Here is a 19143-nt window from a genome sequence, read left to right as displayed (position 1 = left end):
ACGTTTGACTTTTTATTTTCTTGTAAGCTTTGATCAGTGTCACTGTAGCACAGCATCCGTGTTGTTTTACTTAGGGCTCTGAACGGGGTGGCACTTCTGTTCCAAGGTGGCTCTGAGCTGTCATTGATAGGGAGGCTACAAATAAGTAAGAAATACTCTGTGGGGTATTCGGTTTTTCACTTGACAAATGTTTTCTCTCCAGCCAAAAAAGCTGCATGTCTGCTACGCTCTCTCAAAGGGAGCTGCCAACGCCGCTCAACAAGTAGCTGGTTAGGATTAAAGGCAAATCTTGCAAAACTTCACACGGGCTCAGAGTGCATTGTAACCAACTTCATCCAGCGGTTTCGGGGCTGAACGCAGCTAGTGGGGAACTTTGATTCCGCCTCGGGGCTGGGACCTAGAGCGGGCATTTTTTTTCTTTTTTTCTTTTTGGCGGGGGCTCAAGGCTTGGGGCTAGACAAGCCGGGCTCGGCCATCCGCATCTCCTGGGGCTCTCCCTCCTCTCCTCCGCTCTCCGGCGGAGCGGGGCCGCCTCTCCCGCTCTGCGCTCCGCTCCGGGGCCGCCGGCGGCAGGCGGCGCACCAGTAGCAGCGGCAAGAGGAGGAGGAGGAGGAGGAGGAGGAAGGCCGGCCCCCTCTCTCCGCCCGGAGGTGCAGGCAGAGGGCGCTTTCGCCATGCGCGGCCCCAGGCGCCACGCACCCCCCTGCCGCGCCGCCGCTGACAGGCGTCGGACGAGCGCTGCGCGGAGCCGCGCGGAGCCCGGCGGGCGGGGCCGGGCTGGGCCCCGCGGGAGGGCGCGCAGGGGCCGCGCCGCCAAGGGGGAGCTGCCGGCTGTGGGCGGCTGCTCCATGCTGCTCTCCTTCCTTCCCTCCCTCCCTCCTTCCTTCCCTCCTCCTCCTCTCTGCGCTTTCCACCTCCCCTGCTCCTGAGTGAGCGCGGCCTCGGATGTCCGGTTTCCTGGTGGGTTTTTTACCTGGCAAACTCCGGATAACTTCGGTGAGAATTCGCAAAGCGGCCGGGAAAGTTGGGAACTCCCCTGCAGGCGTCTAGGAGCTGCTGCTGCTGCTGCTACCGCATCTTCTCCATCCCGCGGATTTTACTGTCTTGGATATTGCCGGGGGGGGGGGGGGGGGGGGGGGGGACAGGACAGCGAAAGCCGGGGTGGGGAGAGAGAGGACGAGAAGGAGCCCCGCAGCTCTGCCCGCATTCCTTCGCCCGCCCCGCGGCCCCCCGCCCTGCCATCTTAGCACAATGCACTTGCTGGAGGTGCTCTCCCTCGGCTGCTGCCTCGCTGCCGGCGCCCTGCTCCTGGGACCCCGGCAGCCGGCCGCCGCCGCCGCCTACGAGTCCGGCCAGGGTTACTACGAGGAGGAGCCCGACACCGGGGAGCCGAAGGTAAGGCCGTGCCCCGCGGAGGATGCCAAGCTTGCCCGTCGGGGCGCCGGGCTCCGAGCCCCTTCGGGTGCGCCGCTCGCAAGTCCTACCGGCGAGGAAAAGAGTCCTGGGAGAAGGGGAGGAAGGGAAGGGTTGTTTTAGGAGGGAGGGAAAAGAGAAAAAAAGAAGGCTGCACAGCGAACAGCCGCGTTCCCAAAGAAACGCGAAGCACCTGATGGGCAGCCCAGAGGCCGCGCGTCCCGGGCATGGGGATGGGGCCGTGCCCGGCAGCCGCAGCTTTCCCTTGGCCGGCAAAGCTCGGGGCTTCTCCGCTGAGGGCAAAGCTGGGGGGTCCCGGCAGCGCCGGCGGCTCCCTGCGGTGGGCTGAGGTGTGAAGAGCCCGGTGCTGCTGGAGGAAGGGTTGCGAGAAGCAGCTGGGCGCAGGGATGGAGCAGCGAGGGAAACGTGGGGGACGGTGACAGCAGAAACAGAGACTTTCCACTTGTCGAAAAGTCTCTCTTGGAGCTATTGACACTTTGGATGACTTAGTACTGCGTGACAGCATGTACAGAAGGTGTGACGTGACACACCAATCTGAACCTTGCCCAGGTGTGCGGATTGGGACCTGCTTAAATCCTCCAGTTTCAATCACAGATACTTGCAGGGCTGCCTTAACTTCTATTTGCATAGGAAATTTTGTAACTTAGTGTTTGAGTACCTCTCAGCAGTCATTGTGGTTTTGCAGTTCTTGGTATGCTGATGCATAAAAATGATGCATAGAATGTGATTGTATAAGCATGTGACATTATTAGATAGACATCTGAAGTCTGAGCTTTATAACAGCTCTTCCCCTCATCTCATTGTTTTGAAGACTTGTGTCATGCTTTTGGAAAGCAATCAGGACCCAGTTCATTCGTTATTCACTTGGCGGGGGGAGTGTGTGGATTACAAGCTGAGCTGGTATTCTGACTTTTTTTTCTAGGTTTGCAGCAATAGTTTTGATCTGGTTGAAGAAATAAATGTAATGTAACAGTGCTGTTTGTTTTACTGAGCGGGAGTTTTTACAGTAGCTACATGGGAAGTCAAGTTTTGACGGTGTACATGTTAGCTGTACACTTATTTTGGATATCCAAACTGTTGCAGACCATATGTTGTTAACAGGCTTCGTGCATTTCAAGTAATATTCTATATGGAGAAGGTTGCTGAATATGCTGTAGTCTCCCTCCAGATATTTCAATTACAGATGAATGTTATCAATTTTAATGTTCTAAATGCTAGTATGCTGTCAGCTTTCATATTACTTAAATGTTTATTAGGTACTCTTCAAATCTAAGTATTAAAAAATAGGAACACAAAATAAAGCCAGCTGGTCACTTATCACTTAGGCTATTTATTTTAAAAAAATGTGAAACTTAAAAAAGTGTAAAAATACCTCAACTCTCTCCAGCCTGTGACTGACTGTAAGCCAGTGAACAGAGTGAAACTGATGCTTGAGGTGTAAACCCTCAGACTATCTTGTACTGGAAAGAAAAAATCAAAACCGGAGCATGGCTCATGCTTTGCACACTGAAGTGGCTGAGATCGAACAGCTGATTGTGAAGAAATGCCCCTGAGCGATGCCATGTGTTTTCATGCACGTGTTGTAGGCAGTCACTGTGTTTCTTAAAGAAACTTCAAAGTCTTTCGGAGCTGCCGCTGTAGAGCACTGTGCAGAAGTGCAAGCACTCCCTGGAAAGAAGGGAACCGTGAGCAAACCAAAGGAAGAAAGGTCAAGAGACGGGGAAGTGAGTGGGATAGCGTGTGTTAAGCAATTACATTAACAGAAAAGTGTTTTTGTGCCTGGCTACTGGTGAGTAGCAGAGAGTGAGAGAGACTGTGCATCCCAGCAGGCTTAGTCACGTTGGGAGACACTAGCTGGGAGTTTGTTGCTTCTGATGGAACTGTTGGAGTGAGTGAGTATTGTGCATAGTTGTTGCTGTGACGAGAGAATGTGGGATGACTGTCTCAAGTAATTAGAAAGGATTAAATAAGTAAACTCTATGTAATTGTTTCAAGGAAAATATGATTATATTGTCAGTAAAAAGACATTTGCTTGAACTTTCTGAACTTGAATGAAAAATGCATGATCACTTCTGTTTGTAGATACTACGCTTCCTCTGGTTTAACTTTCCACCCCATGCTGCTGCATTTTATACTGATGCCTAAGTGCAGGTTATACAGCCTTTTGGGTTGACTCTTTTATGACTTTTTTTATTCCTCTTTGCTTCCTATTTTAAGAAGGTCAGCCTTAGAAACGTTTTTTTAGAGTGTGGGTGAAGTTGAGGGTCCTCCAACACAAGAGGCAGAAAATAGCATTGTGTTTTTATGCAGGTGAGTGTTATATATTAGTTATATTATTTTTTTTCCTGGAGATGTGCAGCAACTTGGAAGCATTACAGATAAAAATAGTAGCGCTTCTTCATATATAGCTCTTGCAAGGGCATGCTCTGCTGCAACTGGGCACTGATAAGCTTGTGCAACACTGCCTCCTCTCCCCTCCCCCCTTTTTTTTTTCCTTCAGCCATAGGGCAGTGCTCATTATTTGGCAAGATTACAGGGCCCAGATTAAGACTTCTCAGATGAACTGTCTGATCAGTGGATGGGGAGCGACCCCTGCCCGTAAATCATCTCCTTTGGATTTCCTGCACGGCCAGGGAGTTCCTCCAGCGTGCAGAACCTCATGCAGCTGGCTCTGCCACCTCGCCCCCTGGCACGCAGCCGTGCCCCCAGCGCTTTGTGCCTTTGGCATGTCTTTGAGTCAGCAATGTGCAGCAAATACGTGCTGTCTACCCAGGAGCTCAAAGTGTACTTAATAATAATACCTTATTGTTTGCTGAAAGCTTAAAAATGAGCTGGAGGGGCTATGTGGGCATTTTGGGTATGAACTAAAATTCTGAAGTTACTGAAATGAAGGCGTGACAGTGGCATGTACCTAGACTGAATTAATGGGAGTGTGGTAACAATAGCAGGAATAGGTTATTATGGTAACAATAATGGTAACAGTAGCACGGTAACAATAGTGGGAAAAATGCTAGTGACACAGCTAGGAAGGCTTTTTGAAGTCGCACCTTCGTCTTGCTACCTAGTCAAACTTTTAGGATTATGTGGCAATGCAAAAGTAGTATTGATCGATCGTTCCACATCAGTTTAGGAGGTTTGAAACTATAAATACCCAAGAATTCTTAGTTTTGCATTAAAATATGAATAACAACTGAAAATTTGAATTTATTTGACTGTTTTTAGGTGTGTCCCTGAAAGTGGCAATGGGGCCTCTCTGTGCAGACAGCTATACAGAACAGTCTTTGTGCTTTGATTTTGTGGATTTTTTTTTCTTTTTCTCACCCTCGTGAAAATAGGTGCCCTTACATGAGCTCCCTTTATCTTGGATGCTATCTCAGCTGAGACATACCTTTATCATCTTAATTATATTTTAAATCTGACCTAATCATAACATGCTGCTAGTTGATGGCTAATGGTATTTAAATACCATTCATGTGGGAGTGGGAGGAAAGCAGTCTGTCAGTTTCTGAGATTTCTTCCTTTCCCTACATCCTGATGGTGTAATCTCTAATCTACCGTGTCATAGCCAGCTCTAAGTTTATGAAGTATGCCTTACTCTGTGCCTTGATGCTTGCTACGCACACTGGTAAGAGATGAGGCTGGATTTTCCATGCTGCTGGAGCACTGCTACTTTTCATAAACCTCATGCCCAGTAGTCAATTAGTGCTAAAATGAGTAGGCAGAGAGAAGGTTTTTTTTTTAATGCTGTTACTATTTTGTCTCCAGCAACTTTCCTTTTTATGAAAGTGGCCACTCTCTTTTCGGATGAACATGCAAAGATGCTGTCTTTTTGGGAGGCATGACTTGGATCAAATGCAACTAGATGAACCTGAGGAATGTAATAGGACCTATTGTGAAGACTAAGTACAGCTTCTGCAAGTGGAATTGTTAAACCTTTGCCTAGCTTTTTCTGTGAGGAGAGTACAATACTAAGCTCCAAGAGCTCGTGGCACTTCCTAGTTCTTGGTGTAAGTACGTGCATTCCTGGGTATCTTGTGTAAGCACACTTATGTGTCTGTGAGGGATTTCACAGGATTGCTGCTGACAAATAACTGCATTTCTGAAGGCTCTAAAAAAAACCTGAGGATTAACTAACTGCAGTATTTGAAGGCTTACAGAAACATCCCTTCAAAATATTATTTTTAAGCTCATTTAGGTTCAATGTCTTTTAAGCTTCTGCATGTTCTTCAAGGGTGTGTGTTCACTTATTTTAGAAAAAATAAACCATGACTTGCTGTTCTTGCTGTTGCAGCTAGAGTGGTGGTAATAACCATCTCCCATTGATACTCTGCATCCAGAATAGGAAGTCTGCCTAGAACCTCATGTTCAGCTGCTGCTTTTTTGAATGTGGTCAGTGATTCATTAAAACAAAATGCTTGGAACAAAAGAAATCCATATGAAGTCAGACTGGTATCCTATCAAGTTTAATATCCTTGTTTAATGTAAAAAATGTGCTACAGCTGTTTGTAGAATGAATTATAAGAAATTCCAAGTAAGGTTGTTATTTGAAAGATGTAAGCTCCTTCAGAGTTGCATAAGAGTTAAATATCTTATAAAGTCTTGAATTTAGTTTAGTAACTGGGATAAGTATAATTGTTTCATTGACTATTATAAATATTCAATAGCTGTACTTTGGGAGGAGGGGATTTCCATCCTGATTTTTAACCTGAGTGATGTGTAAGTACCATGCATATATAAGGATCTGCATCAAAGACAGTAATGGCTGCATAAATTGCAACAGAGTTTTAATTTAAAACATTGATAGCTTAGAGGAATCATGAAGGGGCTGTCTGAATTCTTATTTTATATGAATTTGTCAGCTTTTTTTTCATAGTATTAAAAAATTGTTTTCTGTTTATGTCACCAGAAGTTTTTCTGATGACTCAATAATAATGCATTGCTCTATTTTCTCTCCCTTGTCGCATTTCAGAATTTAGTTATGAAGTAGCTAAATCATAAGTCATTTACTCTTCTGTTCTTATGTTGTCATCATTGTAAATCAATCTATCTCTTTCGTAATTTTTTTTGAATTTTCTTTAGCCATCTTTCTAAGACGGCTAAAACTCCTTGCAGATATTTAGAGACTTTATTTGCTGGTGGAGTGAATGAGTATTTTGGTAAGGTGCTCCAGTTAGCAAAGTAACCAAGAGGAATGCAGTTCATTCAGAAGGAAAATAAAAAGCACAAGAAAAAACACCTGACAACTGGAGAAAAAAAATCTAATAGTAGTAGTTAGTAGATTTTGGCTAGGCTGTAGTTCTCCCCAGGTATGGGTGACTTCTGTTTTTGTCATCTTCTTACAGGATGGGTTGTCTTCCTAGGAGTGGTTACTGAGTATTACAGAAGTAGTAGTTTATCTTTTGTATGGAATTCTTGGTTCCTTGATTGGGGTTAACTTCAATGAAAATTGGCTGTGGAAGTTAATGACACAAATTATCTGATATCGCCGTCACCCTGAACCGTGTTGAAAGTGTTTCAAATCCTGTTCCTCATAAAAGAAAGCAAGGCTTTTTGTCCTGGGTAAGGGGGAAAAAAATATTGGCAAAGAGTTTGGAGAACTCTTGGAAGACACCAGATGGCTGCAGGGGGCAGTGGTGTTTGTGTCTGGTGTCACAGATGTTGCATCCCCTATGTTACCCTTGCATGCTTGTGGCTGTGTTGTGACATAAGTAATTTCAACAATGAGATGTCATCTGCCTGTGTCATTCAGAGCGAAGTCCTTTATACCATAAAATGTTTTCGTTCTTTGACTTATCCAAGAGCTGTGCTAAGTTGCCAGAGAAGAGAGAACAATTCAGCAGAGGGGATTACTTCTTTGCACAGTAGTAGTGCTTGATAATTTCCTCAGTCTTTTTCCAAAGGAGATCCCTAGCACAGCCACCGCCCCCCCCCCCCCCCCCCCCCCCCATGTGAAAATTTCCAGGACTTCGTAAAGATGTAAAACTGTAGATTTCCTACTAGAGGTTATTCAGAAGAAGCAAAAGTAGTCCCTAGCTGCCCTTCAACTTTCTTTGACTGCAGAATTTGTCAGACCAGAATGTATTTGTGGTGGACTGCTCCAGCTGTCTAGAGTGTACTTGCCGCATCACGCTATTTAGAGCCAAGTTGCAATACTTAGAGCCAAGAGAAAAACTGGCCAAGTGAAACTTCACACGTTAGCTGCTGTCTACTTACTCATGTTTGTGATTTGGGGGTTTTATGGGTGTGGTTTTTGGTTTTCCAAATTGGCCAAGAGAGATGCAGCTAGTAATAACTTCTGCAGTCTGCTGAAAAGAACACATTCTCATCAGATAAACAAGGAAAAGCAATTGTAGAAGTTGAGGTATTACTTCCAGGTCAAACATTAGTTTTGGCAGAGCTTTTGTAATTCTGATACAAGAGCCATTCCCTCCTTTTCCAAATAGGTGGCTTAATGTTTGTTACCTCCAAGTATCCGTATACACAGCCATGTGAAGAAAGTTGATGGTTGTGTGAGATGTGCTGCCAACAGATGTTGAGATCCAAGTTCCTGCTCCACTGACTCTAATCCCAATTTTGTGTGATTCCCGCTGGTGAAGTGGTTGAGGGCAGCTTGCAGAGATTCCCTTTCATGAGCCCCCTGGGAGCCAAAGCCAGCCCAAGCTGACAATGCTGTGAACCTGTTTTCATTCTCAAGGAGCTCATAAGCATCAAGACTGGGAGCTGTGGACTTTTTTCACAGAATCACAGAATCGTCTAGGTTGGAAGAGACTTCCAAGATCACCTAGTCCAATCTCTGACCTAACACTAACAAGTCCTCCACTAAACCATATCACTAAGTTCAACATCTAAATGTCTCTTAAAGACCTCCAGGGATGGCGACTCAACCACTTCCCTGGGCAGCCCGTTCCAATGCCTAACAACCCTTTCAATAAAGAAGTTCTTCCTAATATCCAACCTAAACCTCCCCTGGCGCAACTTTAGCCCATTCCCCCTCGTCCTGTCACCAGGCACGTGGGAGAATAGACCAACCCCCACCTCTCTACAGCTTCCTTTAAGGTACCTGTAGAGAGCGATAAGGTCGCCCCTGAGCCTCCTCTTCTCCAGGCTGAACAAGCCCAGCTCCCTCAGCCGCTCCTCGTAAGACTTGTTCTCCAGACCCCTCACCAGCCTCGCTGCCCTTCTCTGGACTCGCTCGAGCACCTCCATGTCCTTCTTGTAGTGAGGGGCCCAAAACTGAACCCAGTACTCGAGGTGCGACCTCACCAGGGCCGAGTACAAGGGGACAATCACTTCCCTAGACCTGCTGGCCACGCTGCTTCTTATGCAGGCCAGGATGCTGTTGGCCTTCTTGGCCACCTGAGCACACTGCTGGCTCATATTCAGCCGACTGTCAACCAATACTCCCAGGTCCTTCTCTGCCAGGCAGCTTTCCAACCACTCATCTCCCAGCCTGTAGCTCTGCTTGGGGTTGTTGTGTCCTAGGTACAGGACCCGGCACTTGGCCTTGTTGAACTTCATGCAGTTGACCTCAGCCCATCGGTCCAGCCTATCCAGATCCTCCTGCAGAGCCTTCCTACCCTTGAGCAGATCGACACACGCACCTAATTTGGTGTCATCTGCAAACTTACTGAGGGTGCACTCAATCCCCTCATCCAGATCATCGATAAAGATATTAAAGAGGACTGGCCCTAATACTGAGCCCTGGGGGACTCCACTAGTGACCGGCCTCCAACTGGATTTGACTCCTTTCACCACAACTCTTTGGGCCCGGCTATCCAGCCAGTTTTTAACCCAATGAAGCGTATGCCATTCCAAGCCACGAGCAGCCAGTTTCTTGAGGAGAATGTTGTGGGAAACGGTATCAAAAGCCTTACTGAAGTCAAGGTAGACCACATCCACAGCCTTTCCCTCATCCACTAACTGTGTCACTTTGTCATAGAAGGAGATCGGGTTCGTCAAACTTGGTTTCACACTTATTTGCACTTAAAAGTGCTCTAAAAATTGGACTCCAGGAACTGCCTTGTCCAGGTGTTCTCACTTTGAGCTGTATACATATTAGAGAAACTTAACATGGAGAAAGAAAAATTTCTGAATAGCTTAAAACATAAGGAGAGCCTAAACCAAAGAAAACTTTAAGGGGAAATGTGCTTGAACGGCTTTGCTTTCATTTATTCATTTGTGGGTGGGATGGGAGGAGAAGTATTTCCACAATTCTTGGATATTATTTTGGTATGTTTTAAAAGTAAAAATCAGAATTTCTCTGGAAATCTTGCCTGTAGAGCTCTGAGAACTCACCACAGACTTGATCTGTCACTCTTCTTGACCAACATCTGCTAAGTATTGCAAACTGCGGCAGCGTTGTATTTTCTGTAATCTGGAGACTAAGATGACACCATGACACTGGAAGTCAAAAAAAAAAAAAAAAAGGCATTTGCTTTTCTTATCCCTAAAATGGTAGTTTATTTGATGTAATACTGATGACAAAAATCTCTGCTTGCTTCCAGTCTCTCTGTTACTTGGAGAACACCACTCCTACTGTTTCTCTTTATTTCTAATGCAGAAAAGGCAAATTATGTAACATCAGTTGTTCCGGTTATGGATGTTTGTATCTGGCAGCAGATAAACTTGATAGAAAAAAACATTGCCTGTGAATGTAATAGTGCCAAGACTCTTGATAGAGACAGTGTGTATCCCTTTTGTAGAATTCCTATTTACGGTTAGATTGACAGAGTAATTAACTAAGGAAAGTAAGAGATGCGCTTGTGAGGTAGCGGCTTACTGACATTTATCTCTTGCCTAGGGACAGATGTTTCCAAATAAAAGCAGAGCCTATGACTTCCTCTTCTCCCCATCCGCTCCCCAACAAATCTTGCATAACAGGCAGAATGCTGCTGTGGTACAAACATGACCATTTACTTTTTTTTTTTTTTATTCATGGATGTCAAGGCACTCTTGTTAACATTTCAATATTTCTTTTTGGTAAGGATTTTTTTTTTTTTAATTTTCTTTATATCTTCAGTATTGAATATTCTGTTATTTGGAAGAAGTCAGATAACCTTGCTAATAATCAGCAGGTTGCTATTGTTGAATCACTGTAGGTTCAGTAAAGATGGAGAAGTGTTTTTTCCAGGAAGAAAGATAGCAATGGGCAATTATTTTGTCCTTCCACTTGGGTGTGTTTCTGGCTGGCTAGAGAGGAACAAAATGTCAGTTTCATTTTAAAATACCAAGAATCATGACATACAGGCTGCTGGGCACACCTTGTAGGAGAACATTAACAGTGACATGACTGCATATCATGACTGTTGGGCTGTGTCCTTTCTAAAGTTTCATATCCTTTCACAGAGGTTTCATCTAAACTGTCAGGCAGCAGAAGCCAAGAAGTTAGGCTCAAAATCAAATTCCCAGGGGATCTCCTTGCTGGACCATTAGTGGTGCTGAATCTGGGGCTTCTGCCTTGTGTTCCCAGGTGTACCTATGGCATGAGAACATACTTTATTGCACATACAATTCAGAAAGGTCTGCTCACTTGCTGCTCAGCCAGTGACGCCATAGCGCTGGGCATGTGAAATGGTTTGGACCCTGCTTAGGAGGGAATTTGCTGTGGTTGTGCTGGGGAAGGTGAGTTTGATAACAGTTTGGGCTCAGGTGAAGATCAGGCTGTCTCCGAATAGCAGATTGGGTTATATAGTGGTGTCTTTGCAGATACAGTTCCTTCCCAGGACCGTGGCACTCAAAAAGACTAAATGCAGCCTGTGCAACTGAAAGGGGTGGAAAGTGATGGGTGGAAAAAATGCTTGCTTTTTCTGTTGTTTTTTCTCCTTACCCAGTAAGAGCCTACCTATTTAGCCCTGATCATCAACTGTGAAGAATGATCAGGATCCTTAAGATTAATGAGAACCCTGCTTCTTTTCTTCTCTGTGTGGCTGGGTCAGTGAGTGATCAAATCGCTAGAAACAAATGAAAAGAGTAAAGCCCTGGAGAGGAATTCTGAGTACTTTCTTTTTCCAAATAGCAGTGGAAGGACTGATAAGGCAGTAAAAGCATATTGAACTGCAATCTTGCAGCAGGAAGTAGGTGAGGGAAGTAGCAGGGAAGGATTTTCAGAAGCCGGGACCACATTCTTCAAAGGGAGGGAGAATTCGGCTGCTTTATTGGATGAGGTAGAACCAAAGAGTTAAGCAAACTCTGAACAGTCATTATTAATCTGGATTAATAGCATTAAAAAGGTCTTTGTAGTAATGAAACTCTTTGAATATCTGAGCATAGCTAACAGTTTCAGAAAATTAATGAAACTTTCAAATCCTCATCTCTTATGACAGATGGATGATCTGTGTTTTTCTCCTGAGCCTTTAAGTAGCTGCTTTACTCCATGATTAGTTGGCTTGTGTATGTATTTTGAGTATTGAAGTGACATAAGAGTAGAAGAACGGTGGCTGTACCTGGTCAGACAAAATGCCTGGTTAGCCCTTTACGCTTTTCAATAGTATCCAACGTGGGTGACTTCACTGCGCAGCCCCTGCTGCACACCCACTAAGCCCCGCTGAAGTGACACGGGATGACTTGGAGAGCGACGACATTCTTGTCAGAGACCTTGTGCGTGGCACATGATGAGGAGCAGTCTGTCATGCTCCCCTCTTCTCCCCCAGTTTGTTCCACCTGTAGCCATGGGCACGTCTCTTCCTGCAGGAAGACATTTCCCACTGAGTCCTGATCCCCCAAAATTTCTTTTCTAACCTCTATCTGGTGAGCTGCCCTGCTGCCCCCCTGCGCATAGCATCCAGCTGGTTTGTCCCCAAGTCATTCCCTAGAAACAGCCCAGCGGGTTCATGAGCTGTTTGCTTTGTTTCTTCTCCTTTGTGTCCTGCAGAGCGATCTCACGGGAATGTCTGCGGCCCTGGTGCATGAGCATGTACTTGCTGCTGGTTCCATGGCCAACTGGGGACTTAAGCTGGAAAATTTTGACAGCAGGCATTGGCAGGGGCAGTGGAGAGAGATGTTCACAGAGTCCTGGACTCATGATGTTTCTTGGAGTGAGAGGGCAACCATGGCAACATGCACCTGGCTGCAGTCACTCTGCTGGCCCCTCCAGTACCTCTTAGGTTGTTTTTTTGGCTGGGCTTTTTCTTTCCTTTTTTTATTTATGCCCTTACCATCCAAGGCCTTGCCAAATTACAGGACCTACTTGACAACCTCCTTCTGAGCACAAGAAATGGGAAGTGTCACTACATGCTTACAGACTGCTGGCAGCAGGGCAGCCTGTGGGCTTCTTCCCCTTAAATGATGGGGAGAGGTATTTTTCTAATGTTTCACTTGACTTTTCTCCTGTGTGTTCTCCTGTGTGTTATCCCACACAGAGGCTTTTGACATCAACACCTTTTTGTATTAAGAAGTTTAGTTTTGCGTGGCTGTTCTGCTTGTTCATATGTACGTATAAATGTTTTATATATATATATAATGTATATAATAAATATATAAATATATGTATATTGTATGTATATGTATATATATTGTATATATGTATACATATATAAATATATGTATATAATAAATAAATGTTATATATATATGTGTATAAAACAACAATGAAACTGAAAGAAGTTTGTCTTGAGTCTGACACTTGTGAGTTATGTATGAATCTTCCCTAGTCCTTATCCTAGACAGAGCAGGGAGCAATTCTGTCCATGCCACTTGTGATTTTACTGAGTTCTCTCCTTAGTAGTTCTTTTCCTGGGTAACAGTCCTTCATTTATATAACCTGGTTTTGGTAATGAAGCTGTTCCTTACCTTTGATCATCTGACTTCATACGTTTCCTAATTCTCTGTAAGATGGCAGAACAAGGAGAGGGGAAAGCCAGGAGTGCCTGCGGTATTCTGGATGTGGGACACCATGGATGTGTGTAGGAACACAATGATGTTTTGTTCTTTTCCCTAATAATTCCACTTATTTTAAGTCTCTTGATTGGAGAGTATTTCATAACATGTCCAACACAAGTATGATTAAAGTGCCTCTTCTAAAGAAGTTTTAAAAGTATTTATATTGAAGAATTGGATGGGGGAAGACATTTTGTAGTTATTTACTTCCTCAAAATTCTCATAAAAGCTGTTCTTAGAGGCCTGTGTTAAGACAATGTATGGTTATTTAACCTATGTGTTCATAATGCTGTGAGTTTTTCTGCCTGCCACGTGCACACGAGAGAGGTTTAGTGGGACTAGCTATCTTCAGAGTTATAAACCATGAGTTGTATATTTAATGTTCCTAATGACTTTTTTTTTTTTTAAGAAATGAGGTGTGTTCTCAAAATAATCTGTGAAATATACCAGCAACCTTGTAAAGGTTGTCTATACCAGTTAGCAATAAAATGTGACTCTCAGGCAATAAGTATGAGAGCTTGGTTATATGCACTAACTAGGTGCATATGACTAAGCAAATTTATCTTGAACCTACCCCTCCATGCTTGCAAATTTTTAGCTTTGTGCCAAGCCTGGCCTAAAGCATCAAATGTACAAAATGCCCTTCTGAGGCAGACTAATGGTCTGGCTAGACAAGTGTTTTGCCTTTAACAGTCTCAGCAGAGCGTGCTGTTTAGGGAGAACACTTGGGCTTAATCTCTTTCTGCAAGTCACTCATACCCTCCTAACATTCATAGTTGTTGGACTAAGAATATTAGAGGATACATCCCTGCCCCTTCTCTTTAGTATCTGTTTATGGATATCTTGTCCATGGATTTGTCTAGGTTCATACTGAAGACAACACAAATGGTTAGTAGATTTAGAGCTACTTCATGCCACGACTGTGACAGGAGTGTCTCTGATTTTGATGACTGGCAATATTTGTAAAGAGTTGTGGTTTTTCAGTTTGTTTTCTGAAGTTTATATTCTCTGTTGTTTTATTTATTTATTATTATTATTCCTTTAAATCTTGTGTATCACAAGAATCAAACACAAAAGTAATTTTCAGTAGTGAGAGAATAAAATTGTTTGTTTGGGGATCTGGGATATGTGTATTGAGATTTTCAAAGTCTAAAGAAGAAACATAAGTGTTATTTGATTCTTTCAAAAATACTTCAATCAAATACAGATGTATTTTGGCCAGTCACAGGGATTAGGGCCAACGTCAAATTGCTGCCTCCCACCCCTCACAACCGCTTTCATTGAGAAGCCACTTTTACTTTAATCTTTAGACATTTATTACATGCACAATGTCTTTTCAGTTCCTTTCTGCCTGGGGTTTTGACAACTTTGTGCAGAACTTTTCCAAAGGACTACAGTACTTTCCCAGAGCACTATAGGTCAGAATCAAAATCTGGGCCTCTTTAGAGATGCTTTGTTGATGGGAACTTTTATTATGGGATTTGTTTGTAGGAACTTCCACGTTCCAAACGTCACTTGGTGAGCACAACTGCAGTACACTGAGTATAGGGGTAAACAGAGGATCCTATCTTGGTCTTGATGCCCTACTTCATTTAAAAATATAGGAAGAGTTGCAGGGATATTTAGAGAAGGAAAGTGAAGGAGTTGGATCGTCCACACTTGAGTCCCAAATTTCTGTTCATTCCCCCTATCTCCTTTTCCAGGAGGAAGGAAAAGATAAGGGAATTAAGGGAAACCTTTCAGGTAAGGGTTATATAATATGAACTTCAGAGGGTATGCAGCATTACCTCTTTAGAAACATCCGTATTATCCCAAAGAAGATTCTTAGTTCATCTAGGCTTTTTCTTTATGGTGGATATCTTTCTTTTCCCTCAGTAGAGAAGTAAAATTTGCTCCTCTGAGGAAATTGTGCATTTTGTTAAGCATCCCCAAGGCATATATGTTTAAATCCATATGATCATCTTTGAGATGTTGTCTGGCAAGTGATACAGTGAATAAAATGGAAGTTAGTCTTTTCTGAATAATCCTCAACTTCTTATTCTAAGTCTCTGTTCCATGTTTGTGCTAACCTATTGCATTTTGCTATTGTTCTACATATTCTTTTTTAGAACTCTGAAAACTGTATTTGGAAAGACTGACTACATTTGTAAAGACTTCCATTTTTGTAATCACTGTATATTTAACTTTTCAACTGCCTGATGAGGAAGCTATAAAATTGAAAGTTTATTCTGAGCCAGAGTGGGGTGTGTTCATTAGCTAACTGGTTTCATTAGAATGGGAATTTCCTTTCTGTTTTATGTGTTACAGTGCGGTGTTGAGAGATTTAAAGTCAAGGCAAAGTCTTGCTAAGATATGGAATTGCTTATCTTATCGTAAAACTTGCACTGATATCTGAGTAGTAATCTTAAAATAAAAATGGAATTAGTAAACACTGCTTTTGGTAATCATTAAAGTGACTGAATTTCATACAAAAACTATTCTTATCCACTGCTTCCAATCCGATGTCCTTCTATAAAATTAGAATTATTTTGCAACCAGTGTCCCGATACTCAGAAATGGAAATACTTTAGCTGGACCAAAATATTGGCTTCAAAGTCTTCTGGAAGAGTGAAAGAAAAACAAACAAATTCTACAACCAGTCTGGCTCTACTCAATGATGATCATAACAGAGAAATTTCTACCACTCATTTTGGGGGCAATTTCTCTATTTTATTCCAAACTTTGGCAGAGCTGTACCTGGGAAAGACAACTCTAGAATTCTAGAATGTATATATATATATAATTTTATTTATTTGTTGTTGTTACTGAAATTTTGCTTTTTTGAGTAAAATAGGTTTTTATTTGGCAGCAAAATTACCTGTTGAACGTTTTATATTTTTTATGTGTAAGAGGTTACAATATATGAAGTAAAAGATGAAGGCAGAACTTTACGTAGTAGTTCTTTTCTTAGTATAACATGATCTGATCTTCACTTTATATTTACCACTTTTTTCTTATATATGTATAAAGTTTAGTGATATTGCAGTGAAGGGCTGGTAATACTGGACCACATTGCTAATTTAACTAGATTTAGCTAGTCATCCATGCTTCCTGGAGAAGGTGGCCCAGGATCAGGGAGAACCAGGGAGGTAACGTTAAAGAAGTTTGTAAACAGGTTAAGTACTGCAATAACATTAATTCTGCTCCTGAGCAGCTAAAATTATCCTGATAGTTTGCACAGCCATCCCATCCCTTGGTTGGTTATTATGTGTTCATGTCGAATGGTGGCAGTTGTCCAAAATGCTTTTCGTAGAAGTACTCTAAATAACATGTGATCTATATTAAACTGAGGAAGAACATATAAGCAAGTACTTGCTTCCCTTCTACTTTGTACCCAGGCTGTCAGTGACATGAGTTCAGCATCTGGAAACCTTTCTCTTGCTATACTGAAGATTTAGGGTTGCTATTTTGCTGTCATTCCACGTGGATAATGTGCCACCCTAAAGCCAAGATAAATCTACCTATATAATAGTACTGATGGACACTGCAACTGTAAATATATGTATTATATGAAAATATATACTAGTTTGCTATTTCAATAAAAATCGAGCATTCAGAAGTTAGAAAATGCCAGAATTAAAACTGATGTTAGAATTAAAACTTTAAAATTAAAGTTTTTATTTATTTTTTCAATGTTCTGTTAACACTTTGGAGTTGAGTAATTTCCAGGGACTTTGAAAAGACTACCAAAAATGCTCCCAGTTGTATCATCTGTACCTGATACTGTGTTTTCAGTGGGCATGGGCCTGTGCGACCAGCTTCCAGGAGTGTTGGGAGCTCTGTCCTCCTTTCCCTGGTGCCATCCCACATCCCATCTGGTTCCACCCACCATATTCAGCCTGTTCCTCTGTCTGGCACAATGGGGCTTGGGGTTAGGAGGTGTTAAACCACACCAGCCTAGCTGCTTCCACCTCCTTCACCACAACACATTAGCTGTGCTGAATGTAATATGGGAGCTGTGAATTTGTAAGGAAACTGATCCATCTGAAGAGATGGAAGCCCATGTCTTAAGAACCTTTGTGTCTGGACCCCTTTCCCCCACAACATATACTCTCCAAGGCAGCACTGTGTAAATCCTAAAGCAGCTGAGGGGGGCAGCAAGCTGTAGCTTTAGGCTTCTGTCTTTCACCTCTGCCATTGAGCAGCTCCTGTGTTATAAATCTTGTGCCAATTCCATGCTGCTTCCTTGACTACTTGTTTCTGTTCTTCAAACCGTGGTTTAAGCTGATCACTCCCTTTCCCTCCCTGCCTGTACCTAACCCTCTAACCTTTAATTACCTTTTTTCATGCAGATAGATGCCAACTAAACTGCACCAGGCTGACGCAGCTCTTCTCTGATCCCTTCGGCTCTGTATCTGCATGTAGCAAATTCATTCCCAAGTCAGGTCGCTGCTCAGTGCCCCTATCTCCCTCACTAGCTTCAAATCACAGCACTTTTTTCCGACTTCCCTGGCTCTTTCCTCTGACATCCAGTTGCAAACTCTAGTTCCCTTCCCTCTCCCGGTGTCCTTCCTTTTTTACCATCTTCCTCTCAGGGCAGACTGAGCCTTTTTCTGCTTTCTATTCCCTTACACTCAGGTTTCCCCCATTTATCTGCCTGCTCTGGAATTGCCCAAGAGAGAAAAATCTCACTGCTGTCATCTTATAACCAGCTGCAGGCCAGAGCTCTACACATACAGGAAGACTTCTTCAGCAGCTTCAGGGAGAGCCTACTGGTCCTTGGTTCAAGCTTTCTTGTTTTAGCAGAGCAATCTGCCAAAGGCTCTGTTGGAAATTTGTGAGCTGCAATGGTTAGAAAACTTATTTGTTGTGCAAGTTTTGCTAAAGATAATAAAGCATGCCCCTAAGGCACCCTCTGTTTCTTTCTCTTCTCTATCATTCCAGATCATACTTCTCTGTCAGTTTAAGATGCTACAAATCTCCAGAGAGGAGGCTGCGCAGTTTTAATGTGGACAAAAAGCAGGCTTTAGGACAGATCCACACTGGAAAAAATTGAGCTTCAGGTTAAAGTCTGTCAAAATCTTTGAATAAACAACTAGAAACAAGGTCTTGTAAGTGGAAAAATGGGACCAGGTCCAGCTGAAATTAACAGCTTAACCCAGTGTTGTTTGGTACTGCTAGCCAAAACAGCATTCCTGTTGCCCACCTGCTTATTTGTCCCTGCTGGAGAGCCAATGTAAGCCTGTTGGGCCACGTTTTCAGTCTGTTTTACCTCTTGACTTCATGTGTGCACAAGGACATGGAGGGGGTGCAGGAATAAGTGGCTGGGAGCAGATGGAGCAGAGCATTGCTTGTGGCGTTAGCCCAGGGTGTTTGTTGAGCAATAACTTCAGATCACAGCGGTACAACTAACTCTGTCACGAGGGCCTATTTTCTTTTTATTTTGCAATGCACTATGAAAAAATAGGCTTAGAGCAGAAAATATCTTGAAGGAGGCAGTAATCCTTTGAAAAACACCTGTGGTTATTGGCTGGATTTATCTCACTTTATCTGCCTAGCGGTTAAGTAACTGATTCATGCTGTCTGGACTCCTGTATAACTAGAAGACAGGGAAAGGCACCTGTGAGGAATGCAGGACACTATCTCATCAGCCACTGTTTCAAGTTGTTTTCTAATTTTCAGGTTTCAGAAGTTACCACTTTGAAGTGGGCATACTGATTGGGGGGCATTAAATGAAATAATTAACGTGCACACATGCACCTGTTTCTCACGTAACCAGAGCAGGTATTTTCTGCTCCATCCCCTATTGTCCGTGTCCTCTTTGCTGAAGTTGGTGAAGTTAGATGCAGTGCTGAA

At 43.2% G+C, this 19143-nt stretch overlaps 1 protein-coding gene across 1 annotated transcript in view; it reads left to right on the top strand.

Annotated features, from left to right (window-relative positions):
* Window positions 1-930: 930 nt before the first annotated feature.
* Window positions 931-19143, top strand: part of VEGFC (vascular endothelial growth factor C) — an 81715-nt gene continuing 63502 nt past the window's right edge. Inside the window, 3 exon segments of the mRNA XM_066996177.1 lie at window positions 931-1036; window positions 1039-1162; window positions 1164-1395. Coding sequence (XP_066852278.1) covers window positions 946-1036; window positions 1039-1162; window positions 1164-1395 — 447 coding nt within the window. The 5' untranslated portion in view covers window positions 931-945.

The sequence above is a fragment of the Anser cygnoides genome, chromosome 4 (genome assembly GCF_040182565.1).
Source record: "Anser cygnoides isolate HZ-2024a breed goose chromosome 4, Taihu_goose_T2T_genome, whole genome shotgun sequence".
Taxonomy (NCBI): Eukaryota; Metazoa; Chordata; class Aves; order Anseriformes; family Anatidae; genus Anser; species Anser cygnoides.
The sequence above is the reverse complement of the archived record's forward strand: the minus strand, read 5'-3'. Positions and strand labels throughout refer to the sequence as shown.